The 14,344-nt window shown below is 32.8% G+C and overlaps 3 protein-coding genes across 3 annotated transcripts; 2 read left to right on the forward strand and 1 right to left on the reverse strand.

The window, feature by feature from the left end:
* Window positions 1-103: 103 nt before the first annotated feature.
* LOC139089821 (NEDD8 ultimate buster 1-like) lies at window positions 104-2,344 on the reverse strand. Its single transcript, XM_070639440.1, has 5 exons — window positions 2,138-2,344; window positions 1,947-2,070; window positions 1,541-1,890; window positions 614-1,480; window positions 104-545 (listed from the first exon to the last, which is right to left on the reverse strand). The coding sequence occupies exons 1-5, from the start codon at window positions 2,258-2,260 to the stop codon at window positions 171-173; spliced, it is 1,839 nt and encodes a 612-aa protein (XP_070495541.1). The 5' UTR covers window positions 2,261-2,344; the 3' UTR covers window positions 104-170.
* A 276-nt stretch (window positions 2,345-2,620) lies between these two features.
* On the forward strand, window positions 2,621-11,589 carry LOC139089747 (phospholipid-transporting ATPase ABCA3-like). The gene is made up of 16 exons (XM_070639345.1): window positions 2,621-2,923; window positions 5,373-5,401; window positions 5,464-5,657; window positions 5,733-5,771; window positions 5,827-6,331; window positions 6,391-6,561; window positions 6,628-8,237; window positions 8,294-8,406; window positions 8,473-8,930; window positions 8,998-9,138; window positions 9,197-9,316; window positions 9,394-9,907; window positions 9,975-9,994; window positions 10,057-10,791; window positions 10,853-11,223; window positions 11,279-11,589. Exons 1-16 carry the CDS (start codon window positions 2,872-2,874, stop codon window positions 11,460-11,462), a joined length of 5,256 nt encoding a protein of 1,751 aa, XP_070495446.1. The 5' UTR covers window positions 2,621-2,871; the 3' UTR covers window positions 11,463-11,589.
* A 94-nt stretch (window positions 11,590-11,683) lies between these two features.
* Window positions 11,684-14,332, forward strand: LOC139089748 (uncharacterized). Its single transcript, XM_070639346.1, has 2 exons — window positions 11,684-11,924; window positions 12,513-14,332. Exons 1-2 carry the CDS (start codon window positions 11,781-11,783, stop codon window positions 14,130-14,132), a joined length of 1,764 nt encoding a protein of 587 aa, XP_070495447.1. The 5' UTR covers window positions 11,684-11,780; the 3' UTR covers window positions 14,133-14,332.
* The last annotated feature ends 12 nt before the right edge of the window (window positions 14,333-14,344 follow it).

Here is a 14,344-nt window from a genome sequence, read left to right on the forward strand (position 1 = left end):
GGCAAAATAATATTGTTGGTCAAGGTCACAGTAAACGATCCTTTGATATCATCGATGACATTAACACAGATAATATTAATCAAGCCACGTTGTAAAAAGATCATCACATTTTCAATAGATTCTTTATTGATTATTGTGCTTTCTTTACATTTATTGCAAAGGATTGCTAATTATAATCCTAAAGCACGCTTATATTGATTTAGTAACTCTTGTTCTTTCTTTAATGTGAAGGTCAAATATTCATCATCTTCGTCCAAATGATCCAAGTCGTTTCGCAAGTCGTCAAAAATTGCCATCTCATCCTCGGTTGATAAATTATTGTCCAATTTCATCTTTTTGTTATTGCTTGAATTCTCATTTGTATTACTAGATGTAGAAGCACCAACGTTGAATGATGTGTTGATAATATTAGCCAATTCTGACGGTATTTGAAAATCACCGTCCTTCTGCATTTGCAAAAGTGTATCTAAGGCAGCATCAAAATTGTTAATATTCAACCTTAATATGTTGGTCGCTAATGTTTCGTCAAACCCAAATGCTTTCAACTGTTGCAAAATAATTTAAAGTTGTAAAATTATGATTATTAAATAATTAAGATGACTGATAAACTTACTTTATCGATCAACTCTTGGTCGGGTTTAATGAACGTCAACATCTCTTCCTTCAACTGTTCATTTTCATTTTGCAGTAGATTTATTGCTTCTGTTATGTCATTATTTGACTTCTGTAGGGCCATTGCAGCTAATTCTCGAGTGAATCCCATATCCGTTAATTTAGTAACATCCTTTGGATTAACATCGAAACCAAGACTTTGTAGACATTTACCGAGGTATCTTTCTTTTTTACCCTTACTTCGTGCTTTTTCAACTTTTTGTCTCTTGTCTAAAATTGAATTTATTGCTGCGTCAATTGACATATTGCAAGTATTCCTCAATCCAACAATAGCTTCACTTCGGCTATATCCCATTTCAACAAGCATTAAAACTTTTTCATCATCAATCTTTAATTCTGAGATTTCTTGTTCCGCCATTGACAAGTAAACAGAAGCTTCACTTCGTCTATTTTGATGAAAGTTCAAGACAGCTTTTAAGAGTTTTAAACGGACAATTAAGCATCTTTCAGACATGTCTGAATTCTTGATTGATTTGACACGTTCAAAGTTTTCTCCATAAGTTCTTTTAAAGCTATCCTCACATACGTCTAATCTTCTCTCAGCATCAGGTAGCTGCATAATGCTTTTGAGTTGTAAGTAGCACCAAACGATATCTAAATTTAACAGAGCAACGTTATCAATACTCTTAATGATTGATGCATTGCAGTTCTTAATTTCATTATCTGCTTCAAGGAATAGAATTAAAGCCTCATTGTAGTTATCCTTCTTAAGTTGAGCACGCCCCTTCTCGTAAAATAAAAGTCCCATCATTAAAGCTGTTCGTTCTGCTTCTGGCAAGTGGATTGCTTCTCCATTTTGATTTTCGAGCTGTTTATTGGACACATTGGAATATTAAAAGATTCTTATTAGAAAATGTTAGTTCCTTACTTTAAAGTAATCGTTCTTGGAATTTTTTATAAGAATTTCAGCATCTTTTCTGATTTTTTGAACGCGATCGTAAGCCTCATTTTCAGCCTTAGCTTCATCTTGATCAACTTTCATTTCTAATGCCATAATTTGCTGAAAGTTTTTTACATTTTGTTCCATCAATGTCCTGTCAGGAATCAGAACCTTTCCTCCACTAATTAATTTTATTCGATTGGAGGGAATATTCAGTTCCTGAGATACTAATGTGATTAAGGATTCTGCATTATCTGCAAGCTTCACTTTAAGTGACAACAATTTTGTTCCTCCAACAGAACGTTTGCAAGGCACTCTAACTTTCAGGGTTGCAACGCCTACAGAAAATCTATTAATAAAATTACATTATTGTTTACAAATTGTGATGAAATACCTTCGTTCCTTAATTCTTCATTCGATTTTAATTTATCAAGCGCATGATCCTGCAGTTCGTTGAGTGCAGCTAAACAGTAATCATATCTGATGTTTAATGTGTCACTAAAATTACTTGCCAGATTCTGCGAACAAAGAAAAATTCTTCATTATTTATTTTGTCAATATAACAAGTCGTGCCACATTTCTTACCATCATTTCCGTGTCATTTGATGACGTATCTAAATAATATGGCACTTTCCATAGTTTGATTTCGTTCCTTTGAAGTGCATCTCTAACTTGTATTAAAATACTTTCAAAAGTTAATTCACTCATCCTGAAGATTCAGAAAGAAATGATTTGTTACAACGTAATGTAGACAAAAACAAAACAAAGAAACAAGCTGAGCAACTTTTGCACGCGTTTGACGCTCAGCTTTGGTTTGAATGTATTTGTGTTGTTATGAACACAATCAACACATGATTGAATGTACTACATTCAAACATAGAAAAATCATATGTTTAACCGGCCAATTCTATGTCAGAACTGAGTTGCGCATGTGTATACACAGAGATTGAGAACGTTACATAGTATTTTAATTGTACCATAACACACTGAATTTTTAATTATTTTTCAATACAAAAACCCTGTGTTTTTCGCAACTACAGAAACAAGTTTGCCTTCCTCCAATTACATTTTGCAGTCAGATCGGTTCTATCTCTTCATCAGTGTAGTTCGAAAGAGCAAAATTTGAATTTTTTATTTTGATTAATTGGAAATGGATCTTGTGTCTGAGTAAAAAATATTTATATTGATGAAATAGTAAATTAAGTAGCAAATGATTTTCAAACGACCTCGAATAAGTGTCGAAATATTAGATATTTAGAAAATAATTCTAAGGAAAAGTATTGCATCATAAAAAGAAGTGGAAATTAAGTGCATACAAAATGGAATCGTGTGAATATCAAATTGTGGGATCAGGCCAAACCCATCAAGATGGTAAGATATGGATTATTCTAGAAATGTCATTGAAGAATAAAAAACTTTTGATTTAATTTGTGCACAACATACTGAGTTTTGTAAAAAAAAAGACACGGCCTTGAGTGTTCTACTCGAAAATTTTCAAGCATTGTTATAGTAATTATCTGGTTCTGTGGAATTAAATATCATTCTTTGCATGATGAAAAAAATAGATAAGTAATTATAATTGATGAAACTAATAGTCATTCCAGTCATGAATCATGTTTTCATGGAATTTGGGTTTGTTTAGATTCTTCACCCGCTGACTTTTTCTTTCGTTTACGTACGGAACGCGAAAAGCAAAACTCGCGAAAAAATTGAAATTATGATCACTTATTGACATCACTAAGCATCTGCTCAAGCATGATGTGTGTTAATAGATTGTCGTAGGTTATGGTCAAGAAAATTTACAAATCATTAAGTCCACAACACTTGTACATATAAAAAATTGAATGTATACGACACGAACATTGTGTTTGATTGAAAAGACTTATCAGTTACTCACGTGAGAATTGATTTTTTTGTGTTTACCTTTTTCCTATATAGCTTCGTCTTATTGCCGGCTATACCGAAAAGTTCTATTTAATCGCTCGCGATAGAAAGCATGCTCGATGAAATTCTCACATAAGAGCGAAATATGCAATATCAAGTTCAGCTGGTCGCTCAGTAGTTTATAGTCCGTTCGTGAGTTTAGAAGTGAGGAAAAACAGGAAAAAGGAAAAAACACGAAGGTTAATGTTTGTTGCTGTTAAATGAAAGCTTAAATTATTGATTGAAATTTTTTGACAATTGGTTCCTATGATTTAATTTTTTTGATAAATATTAGATGGATATGACATTTCCAAATAAAAACTACATCGTATTTACATTACGGAAGGACGTATTGAAAGTTTAGATTTAATTAGTTCAAAGTTTTTAGAATTAGAACTTTTAACAATTAATGGATTTTTAATTTATTCATGATTGAAGTCTGAAACTTTCAATTTTTATGATTAATGGACATAAATGTGATGGTTCCGAAAATTTTGTTTATTGATACCTAAGTCCCTTTTAATTGAAGCTTTAAGAACTTTTAGGCTTATTCTAAATCTCGTAAATACTTCAGTCATTCAGAATCTTTATTAAAACAGCACTTACTAAAATGCAGTTCTACAAGTTTCTTTTAATGATATTCTAATTAAAACCACTTTGCATCATTTACATTTTCTAAAAAAAAGACAAATCAAAGCTTAAAAGTTACAATCTTATTCTCTATTAATCAATGGAAACTCTCCAGATACGAAAACAAAAGAAATTTATGCACAGGAATTTCCATGTCAAGATGGTGATATCTGATGGAATTCCTGTACACAGTCATAAATTTTATAAAGAGTCCGTCCTTTTTCCATAAAACTATTTTGACCTTGAGTCACATATACACAATTATTAACACAGTATCAAGAAAAACTGCGATGGGAAATACTTAATTCAGGATAAAATTGATTTTTCAAATCACTAATTATATCGCTAGACTTAATGGTCAAGTGCTATGGGACAATGACAACAAATCACCAAACAGAAGCCAAATTTTCCTTTAATATCACACTAATATTCATTAAAAACGTTAATTTAATTGTAATCTACAGAGTTACTATTCGCAACAGTCGTAATAAGCAATAAATAAACATTGTCTAAGCTGCATGAGCGTAAAACTGATTATTGATAGCTATATTAAATGCAGTCTGTTATTCAAATTCATGTTTGCTTTGTGATAAATTGCGAGGAATTAATTCTGATAAGCAAGCGTCCAATTTTATGAGTTTTAAATCCGAATAATAACAAAGTAATCATTTGAAATATTAATTTAGATTTTTAGTTTTCAATGTTAAGCTTTAACGATCGACGAGGGAACCTTCTTAAGGTATAGAGATATTCATTTTTTATGAAATATACATTGAATTGTGTTTTAAAAGCGTTATGCTTAGAAACAGTTATCTTAATTCAGTTGGGTCTACTTGGATGATGAGTATTGCAGATTATCAAGTAATCTTAGATTTTTGATTCAAATCTGAATTCAATCAATAATTTCTATGATTTCTATCATTTATGGATGTTTATGTATTGAAAAACTATGGGAAACTATATGTCATTGCCCATTTCAAATATTCAAAAGTCTGTGTTAAACTTTTAAAGCTCGATTTCTAAAATTTTCATGACTTATGATTTATATTCAATGCCTACAGTAGAATAATTATGAATGGATCCATATCACTAATTACTACTCTTACTTTGAGTTAGTGTAGGCACTCGATATTCTAATTAATTGAGTTAGTGATCAAAATGATACTTGATTATCAATGTTTACATTAATGCTTAAAATTAGATGAATCAATGCACAATATGACAATATTAATCCATTAACATAATTAATTTCTCTATGTTCATACAGACGGCGACGTAAGGATGACGTCGAAATGGGTAATTATCCGCCTATGCAACATTAAACCTCAATTAAACAATTTAATAACATTTTTTTCCAGGCTAAATTTCGACTGTTAATGTGGAAGAACTACTTACTTCAATATCGTCATCCGTTTCAAACAATTCTCGAAATCGCTATACCAGTATTATTCTCCGCATTATTGGTGCTTGTTAGAAGTTTAGTTTCACCTGATATAATCTCAAATTCAACTATTTATACACCATTACCGCTAAACGATATTAGAGACACGCTGTAAGTTTCCATTATGCATGGACAATAAGAATTAATTTTTAATAATGTGAACCTTTTTCACTTTCACTTCAACAGCGATGCCCGCGGACAGCTTTTGTTTAAGGTGTTGTCATTGTAAGTTATTCACATCCTTCTTTAGTTGATTGATAATTGATTCTTTGTTCAACAGCAATAAGAACATCAATATTTCGAAATTCACAAACTTTTCTAACGAGCTGGTCTACTCACCGAAGAATGATGAACTTGATATTTTGATGAATCATGTCGGCGACTTTATAAAGCCTTTATTGAAAATCTCATCTGTGCCTTTATCCGACGATCTTGCTCCTTATCTTCGTCAGAAGAATGCTTTTGTTGGAATTGAATTTCCAGACTCGTACCAGAATATCACAGAACTACCTGACTATCTTAACTACAGTGTAAGATATCCTGGCGAATTAAGGAGAACTAACAATGCAATTAATCCACTGTTTCTCAACTGGAGGACTGACTTTCTATTTCCACTATTTCAACCTGGCGGATCTCGAAACTACAAAGATGATCATGATGGAATTCCTTCAGGGTACTATATTGAGGGATTCCTGTTTCTTCAGCAATTCATATTCAAATCATTCATGATGATGAAGAACAGCCTGAATATTGACCTAGATCAAGTGCCTAAAATTAACATAAGGGTAAGTGCTTCATTGTGTTTAATAATCAGCAGCATCTATAAATACCATTGAATTTACAGAGATTTCCATACCCACCGTTCGTCCTGGATATTCTCTTACAAGGACTTCAAGCATTAGTTCCATTGTTTATTTTATTAAGCTTTGTCTATCCATGCATCAACATAATTAAATATATAACGACAGAAAAGGAGAAGCAACTGAAGGAAGCGATGAAAATAATGGGATTGGATGTAAGAATTGAAACTAAGTATGTATATAAGGAATATTAATGGCTTATTGATTTTTCTCCTTAACAGTCGTGGCTACATTGGGTCGCTTGGTTTGCAAAATGTTTCGTCTACATGTTTATAACAGTGACCTTGATGGCTATCCTACTAAAAGTTCAATGGTACGGAGAGGACAATCCAAATTCAGTATTTACATACAGCTCAGGAACTACTTTGTGGTTTTTCTTGATGATATACAGCATAACAACTATTATGTTTTGCTTCATGTTAAGTGTGTTCTTCTCGAAAGCATCAACCGCTGCTGCTGTTGCTGGTCTAGTTTGGTTTCTGATTTATGCTCCATATACACTTGTACAACAGCGTTACGACAGTATTACATTACCAACAAAGCTGTTTATGAGCTTTTTGTCAAACACAGCAATGTCAATGGGATTTCATGTTATTTTACGATATGAAGGAACTCAAGAAGGAATTCAATGGAACAATATTTTCCAACCTGTTTCTATTGACGACAATTTTCATCTCGGTCATGTAATAATTATGTTATTAATCGATGCTGTTTTGTATCTCCTTATTGCATTATATGTTGAGAAGATATTTCCTGGTGACTATGGCGTCGCAGAGCCGTGGAATTTCCCATTTACTGCAAAATTCTGGTTTAAAGTCCCAGAATATATTGGAATTCAAGATGTTAATGGAAATGGCACTCATCATGTGAATCCAAACTATGAGAATGAGCCAAAGAATAAATCAGCTGGTATTAGGATCCAAAATCTCAGAAAAGTATTCGATGCCAACAAAGTTGCAGTTGAAGGATTAAACCTTAATATGTATGAAGATCAAATAACTGTTCTTCTCGGACATAATGGAGCAGGAAAGACAACAACTATGTCAATGTTGACAGGCATGATACCAGCAAGCTCAGGAACAGCTATTGTAAATGGAAAGGATATAAGAAGAGACATAAATTTTATTCGTTCATCTATTGGATTTTGTCCACAGCACAATATTTTATTTGAGGACCTTACAGTTAGAGAGCACATAATATTTTATAGCTTATTGAAAGGATTACCACAGGAAGAAGTCGACAGAGAGGTGGACAAGTATGTCAAGCTATTAAAACTTGAAAATAAACGAGACCTTCAAGCTCGTGGATTATCAGGTGGAATGAAAAGAAAATTATCTGTTGGCATTGCACTTTGTGCTAATTCCAAGACAGTTTTGTTTGATGAACCAAGCTCTGGTGTTGATCCTGGAGCACGAAGAGATTTATGGGATTTATTGCAGCAAGAAAAAGGAGGCAGAACAATTTTATTGTCCACTCATTTTATGCTTGAAGCTGATGTTCTGGGAGATCGTATTGCAATCATGTCAAATGGAAAATTGAAAGCTGTTGGATCTCCTTTCTTCTTAAAGAAACAATTTGGTGTTGGATATCATTTAGTGTGTGCTAAGAGGGACGCTAGTACTGATTCAAATGAAGTTACGCAGCTATTGCAGAAGTATATTCCGGATGTCAAGAAAGAAGGCGAAATTGGAACTGAACTTTCATATCTTTTGGATGATCGCAATGTCTTGGTATTTCAAAATATGCTGCAAGATTTAGAGAACAATTCTGAGCAACTGAACATTGAAAGTTATGGAATCTCATTGACAACATTAGAGGAAGTATTTTTGAAGTAAGTGACTGAATTTGTGTTATTTGATATTATAATGCTTAATCAAATCAATATAGGGTCGGTACTGACAGCCCAAATGACGAGAACATCGAATCCAAAACATCACCTGAAAAACTAAATGGCAGTGCCAATGGACACGTGAAGACAGTAGAGGAAGGCACTAATTTCTGTAATTATAGATGATTTATACGCACATGTATTGAATTATTAACATTCCGTGTTCTTGATTTCGCAGATAATTACTCTGACACGCTTACCTTACTAAAAGGATCGAGCCTGTACATAAACCAGTTTTTTGCATTGTTTGAAAAGAAGATTCTACACACATGGAGGAACATCATCTTACTCATTATACAGATTCTCATACCTATAAGTTACGTGACTATAACAATCGTAATTGTTCGCTCATGGGGTGGAAATAAAGACTTGCCAAGTCTCGAACTATCGCTGAATACTTATCAACCGACTCACACGACCATACAGTTTGATCCAACAGTTTGGGCTGATTCCATTGAGAACAAAATCTTTGAGAATTATCGTCAACAATTCATTGATGTATCAAGTGATGCTAAGTCTTGGGAAGTAATTACTGGCGACATGAATGAACATTATTTGGAAAAGACGAAGAAGTTCCTTATACGCATGAATAAGCGTTACTTGTTTGGCGCGACTATCGAGAAACCAAATATCACCGTAATTAATCACATGATATTCATCTGTTGGACATAAATTAATTTAAATATTTTTTATTAATTCTCAGGTATGGTTCAATAATCAACCGTATCATACAAGTCCCATAAGTTTGGGTTTGGTTCATAATGCAATATTGAGGACAGTCTGTGGAAAGAATTGCAGTATTACTGTTAATAATAAGCCACTGCCATATCGAGCAGAGTCAAGGGTAGGATGTCTAATTGCTTAAATCTTAGGAATGTGTCTCACAAGTTTTAATCCTTTAGATGATGATGCTCCAAGCGGGTAATAATTTAGGATTCCAACTTTCATTCAACATTGGATTTGCTATGGCATTTGTTGCTTCATTCTTCATCATTGTTTACATTAAGGAACGCGTCACTAAGGTATGTCATCACAATCTTCATATTTAGTTATATCATCACAATCTTCATATTTTATCTCAATATTATGTCATTAACAGTCAAAGCATCTCCAATACGTAAGCGGTGTCAGTTCAGTCACATACTGGACCAGTGCATTTGTTTGGGATTTCTTGTTATTCATGCTGATAGCACTGCTTACAACTGGAACAATTGGAGTGTTCCAGGAGAGTGGATACAGCACATTCAGGCAATTGGGAAGAATTTTCTTCCTTCTCATGATGTTCGGATTTGCAGTATTGCCTTTCCTATACATTGCAGCCTTCATGTTCCAAGGACCTGCGTCTGGATTCATTAAAATGTCAATTTTCTTCATCTTCTTTGGAACTGCCATGTACACAGTTGTATTTTCAATGAGATTTGAGGGATTTAACTTAAAGCACGTGGCGGATACTCTGACGTGGATATTCTTAGTGATTCCACACTTTTCTTTGAGTAATGGATTGAGCAATATGAACTTGATTAACGTGTTTGCAGAAGTTTGTGACCAGCAGTGTAAACTGCTTGGAATTTGTGAGAAGGAGAAGCAATGTGCTATCAATCCAAGATGTTGTAGTAAGTTATCTGATTATATCCAGCCTGTATAAATGTTTACAATAAATGTTTCATTTTCTATTTCCAGATCTTGATTATTTCGCATGGGTAAGTGAATTTATTTGATCATTAAACATACACAAACTTTAAATAAATTATTACTTTTATAGGAGGAACCTGGAATTTTGAGAAATATTGTTTACTTCATAGTCGTTGGAATTGTTGCTTTTGCTGTTTTATTCCTGATTGAATTTAGAGTATTTGAAGTACTTTATTACTACATTAGAATGATGTATCGAGCTGTTGTTGGACTTGTTGCGCCAAATCTGATAAAACGACCACCGAATTTCGGAGAAACAGAAAATGACGATGAAGATGTACAACACGAAAAGGAACGTATAAACAGCATGTTGACATCAGACTATGAGAATTATAATTTAGTCATGAAGAATATGTCAAAGTACTATAAAGACTTTCTGGCCGTAAATCAATTATGTATTGGTATACAGTCGTACGAATGTTTTGGACTATTAGGCGTAAATGGCGCCGGAAAGACATCAACCTTTAAAATGTTAACCGGTGATACTAAAATATCAAATGGTGAAGCATTTGTACAAGGAATCAGCTTAAAGATGAATATGAAAGAAGTTCATAAAAGAATTGGATATTGTCCACAATTTGATGCATTGATTGATGACTTGACTGGACGGGAAACATTGAAGCTATTTGCATTGTCGCGTGGAATACCTAAGAATAAATTGAGTGATGTCATTGCGAAACTATCAGGTGATCTAAACTTCACCAAGCATCTTGACAAGCAAGTCAAAGCTTACAGTGGTGGAAATAAGAGGAAGCTGAGCACAGCAGTCTCTTTACTTGGAAATCCTGTCATTGTTTATTTGGATGTAAGTAAAATCTTACAAAAATTATAAATCAAGTATTAAAATAATGAACTTGATTTTTTAGGAACCAACGACAGGCATGGATGTTGGAGCTAAACGTAACCTTTGGGACGTAATGTGTAATGTAAGAAATGCAGGCAAAACAATTGTTTTAACAAGTCACAGTATGGAAGAATGTGAAGCACTATGTACAAGACTGGCTATTATGGTCAATGGTCAATTTAAGTGCCTTGGATCAACTCAACATTTAAAATCCAAATTCGGAAATGGATTTGTCTTAACAATCAAAGTCAAACGATTTTATAATGAACAGAATAACAATAATAATAGCAGTAATGATGAGGAGATAGTCAGATCAGAATCTTCAGAAATGATTAATGAGAGGAATGCTGTCAAAGATTTTGTAGAACAGGAGTTTGCAGGAGCCATTCTTAAGTAAGTGATGAGATTTATGAGATTTAAAAGCTTAAACTTAAATGACTCTTTTTAGGGAGGAGTACTATGACATGTTGACGTTCCATGTGCCAGCACATGACATAAAATGGTCACAAATCTTTGGCACACTTGAAAGTGCAAGAAAGCAATTAAGTATCGAAGATTACTCGATAGCACAGTCGACATTAGAACAAATTTTCTTACTTTTCACTAAGTATCAACGAGAAAGTGATGATTAAGTGATTTTGGAACGAAACCAAAAAGAATATCTAGATTAAAATTTAAGATTTATGGGAATTTTCATATTTATTTGATGTAGTTTAATTTATATTTTGTGATAAATGTCTGATTGAATAAAGGTTTAGGTACCTCAAGCTTTTAACGGTTTTTTAAAATTCAAAATAATAGTCAAATATTGTAAACAGTATAAATGTCGACAAAATAGGGGAAATTTTTCTCTCAAATCGAGCAGGTTTTTTTCGAACGCCTCAATTTTCCAATAAGAAGGTCTAGAAAACAAACTTACAAGATTATAAGATTTAAAAATTAATTGGAAAATGAGTGCAATTAGCACGTTAGAAAATCATTGTCGAATTTGTGCTTTACTATTTAGCGACTTAACATGTGCAATACCAATTTTTGGTCAAACTTCAGCAAACTTTTTTCTTCAAAGAAAAATAGAAAAATATCTTTACATTACGGTGAGTTATTTATTTTTAGCATAATATTTTCCTTCACAACTATGACATTTAAAATGTTTAAACAATTTTTTTTCACTTGAACTGACTTGTTTACTGTATTACTTTATTATCATCAAATGATGTTCCTATAAATGTTTTGTAATAATTTCAAATTGAAAATTTTGTTGGGAAATAGTGATAAGGAATTCAGTTCAATTCCAAAAAAAAATCTTGTTAAATCTATAATGATTCTATATGATATTAAAACTATTTTTATGCTGCAATAGTTGTTGTATGTTTTGCATAACACACAGCAATTTGAAGGCCTTTCATTTTTTTTCTCTCTCTCGCTTCTTACTTCATGCTTTGTTTCGTTTTTTTCGTGTATACGTATATACATTTTTCCACATTATACGTAAGTGAGAAGAAGAAAAAAATAACATTGAGAAGATTACTACGCATATTGAACGACGATGAAGAAAAAAATAAAGTAATACTGGAACCAGTTTTTTTCTCTGTAATTTTATTTTATTTCTTTTATGATTACTTATGCAACTCTTTTCCCTCTCTGTATTCTCTTAATTCTATATGATGATATTTTCATTTTAGGTGCTCGAAGAGGATTTGTTGCCGAAAACAATATGTGCAACCTGTTTTCTTAAAATTGAAAGCATTGATAAATTTGCATTTTCAGCGGCTAAAAATCAAGAATGCTTTTTGCAATGGCTTAAAACTAATCAACAAGCAAAACTAGATGAGAATAATATAACACAAACAACAATTGAAACGTCAACAAATTCAGATTTTAGTTTTAGTAATATAACGATTAAGAAGGAGTTTAATCATCGACAACAAATTGTTATTCAGCCACAAAAGTCTAGAAATGCTCGTCATGTTGATCATATTACATTGGAGCAGATTATTAATGATCAAATCATTAAAAATCCTAAATTACCGGCTAGTACAACGATAACAAAAATTGACGAGTCTACTAAAAGGCAACGTGTACAAAATCAACAGCAGCAAAAGAGTGAAGCAACTAACATTTCAATTGTTTCATATAATAACTTACAAATCGGTCAAGTTATAAAAGATTATGAATTGTTAAGGTTAATATTGAGAGCTTTAAAATGGGAAGAATTTGATCGCAAAGCGAGTTACAATGAGCTTATAGAGCGCTTAAAGCGATCGAATTGTCGTGACATATTAACAAATAAAAACTTATTATCTGACAATGATGTCGTTCAGTTATTACGGTCATACGTAAATGATTCTATGCTATCGAGCTTTAAAGCGCAACAAGTGACACCGCATCAAAATATATCGAAAATTTTTGTCACACAACCTGTTACTCAGCCGCTTGTTATTTCATCACCGCAACATCAATCTTCAGCATCACAGCTACGAGTGCCATCCACACAAACGTCACCAATTATTGTGCCACAAAGTCCATCTCAAAGTCAGTTAAAAATACATGAAAAACCTCAAATTTCACAGCAAAAATTACAGCATGAAACGTCAACAGCCAGCAGTGAAGAAGCAATGGAAGTTTCAATCGACCCCGAAATGTTCCTTGCTATAGATGAGGAAACCGTGACCATTGAAGATGATGATGATGATGGAGAAGATGAAAATACTACATCTGCTGTGGAAACGAAAATAGAAACTGCAAAGTTGGACGAAAAAGAAGAAACAACCACAACAGGCGATGAAAATGTTCGTAGCAATGGAAACTACATATGTTCTTCATGTCCAAAAGAGTTTACATCCAGTACAGATTTACAGAATCATGTTACTGACCATTTAATTACAACTGCTGCTATAAAGAATAATGTGAATCAACAAGAGCAGCAAGAGAAGCCGACAGTAGCACAACAAAAGGTCACAAGAAGTAGCGTAGCTGAACGATTGTTAAAAAAGAGGAAGGAAAATGATCGATTGAAGTCAAGACGAAAGAAAATTGTTATAAGAATTAATCCGAGCCCTAAGCGTAATATCAGAGAAAGAGCCAAGACAACGCCATTCGTTTGTCTAATCTGCAAGAGGAACTTATCATCGAAACGAAATCTTACATTACATATTGATACCCATAAAAATAAGAACGGTAAATTTCCATGTGATGGAGATGATTGTAGGAAGATATTCGGTAAGATGGAAAATCTAGTGAAGCATAAGCTAGAAGCTCACGAGAAAGCTTCAAAGCGCAAGAAAAATCAAAACGAGAAATAAGAGAAATATTTGTTTTTTGAAACTATTAATAATATTATTTTATGTTTAGCTCGTAACTTCTTAAAGATAAAACAAAACGATATAAGAAAATTTTTGCTAATGTTTTTGCTGTAAAAATTTCTTTTTCTGTGATAATGTCATGTTTATTCTACAAAACATATGATGAAGTAAATAAATGTTTATACTATGCATTAAAATAATCTTTGTTATTT

This window comes from Chironomus tepperi, unplaced genomic scaffold (genome assembly GCF_022539635.2).
Source record: "Chironomus tepperi strain 1889 unplaced genomic scaffold, CSIRO-AGI_Ctep_v1 contig_196, whole genome shotgun sequence".
NCBI classification, from domain to species: Eukaryota; Metazoa; Arthropoda; class Insecta; order Diptera; family Chironomidae; genus Chironomus; species Chironomus tepperi.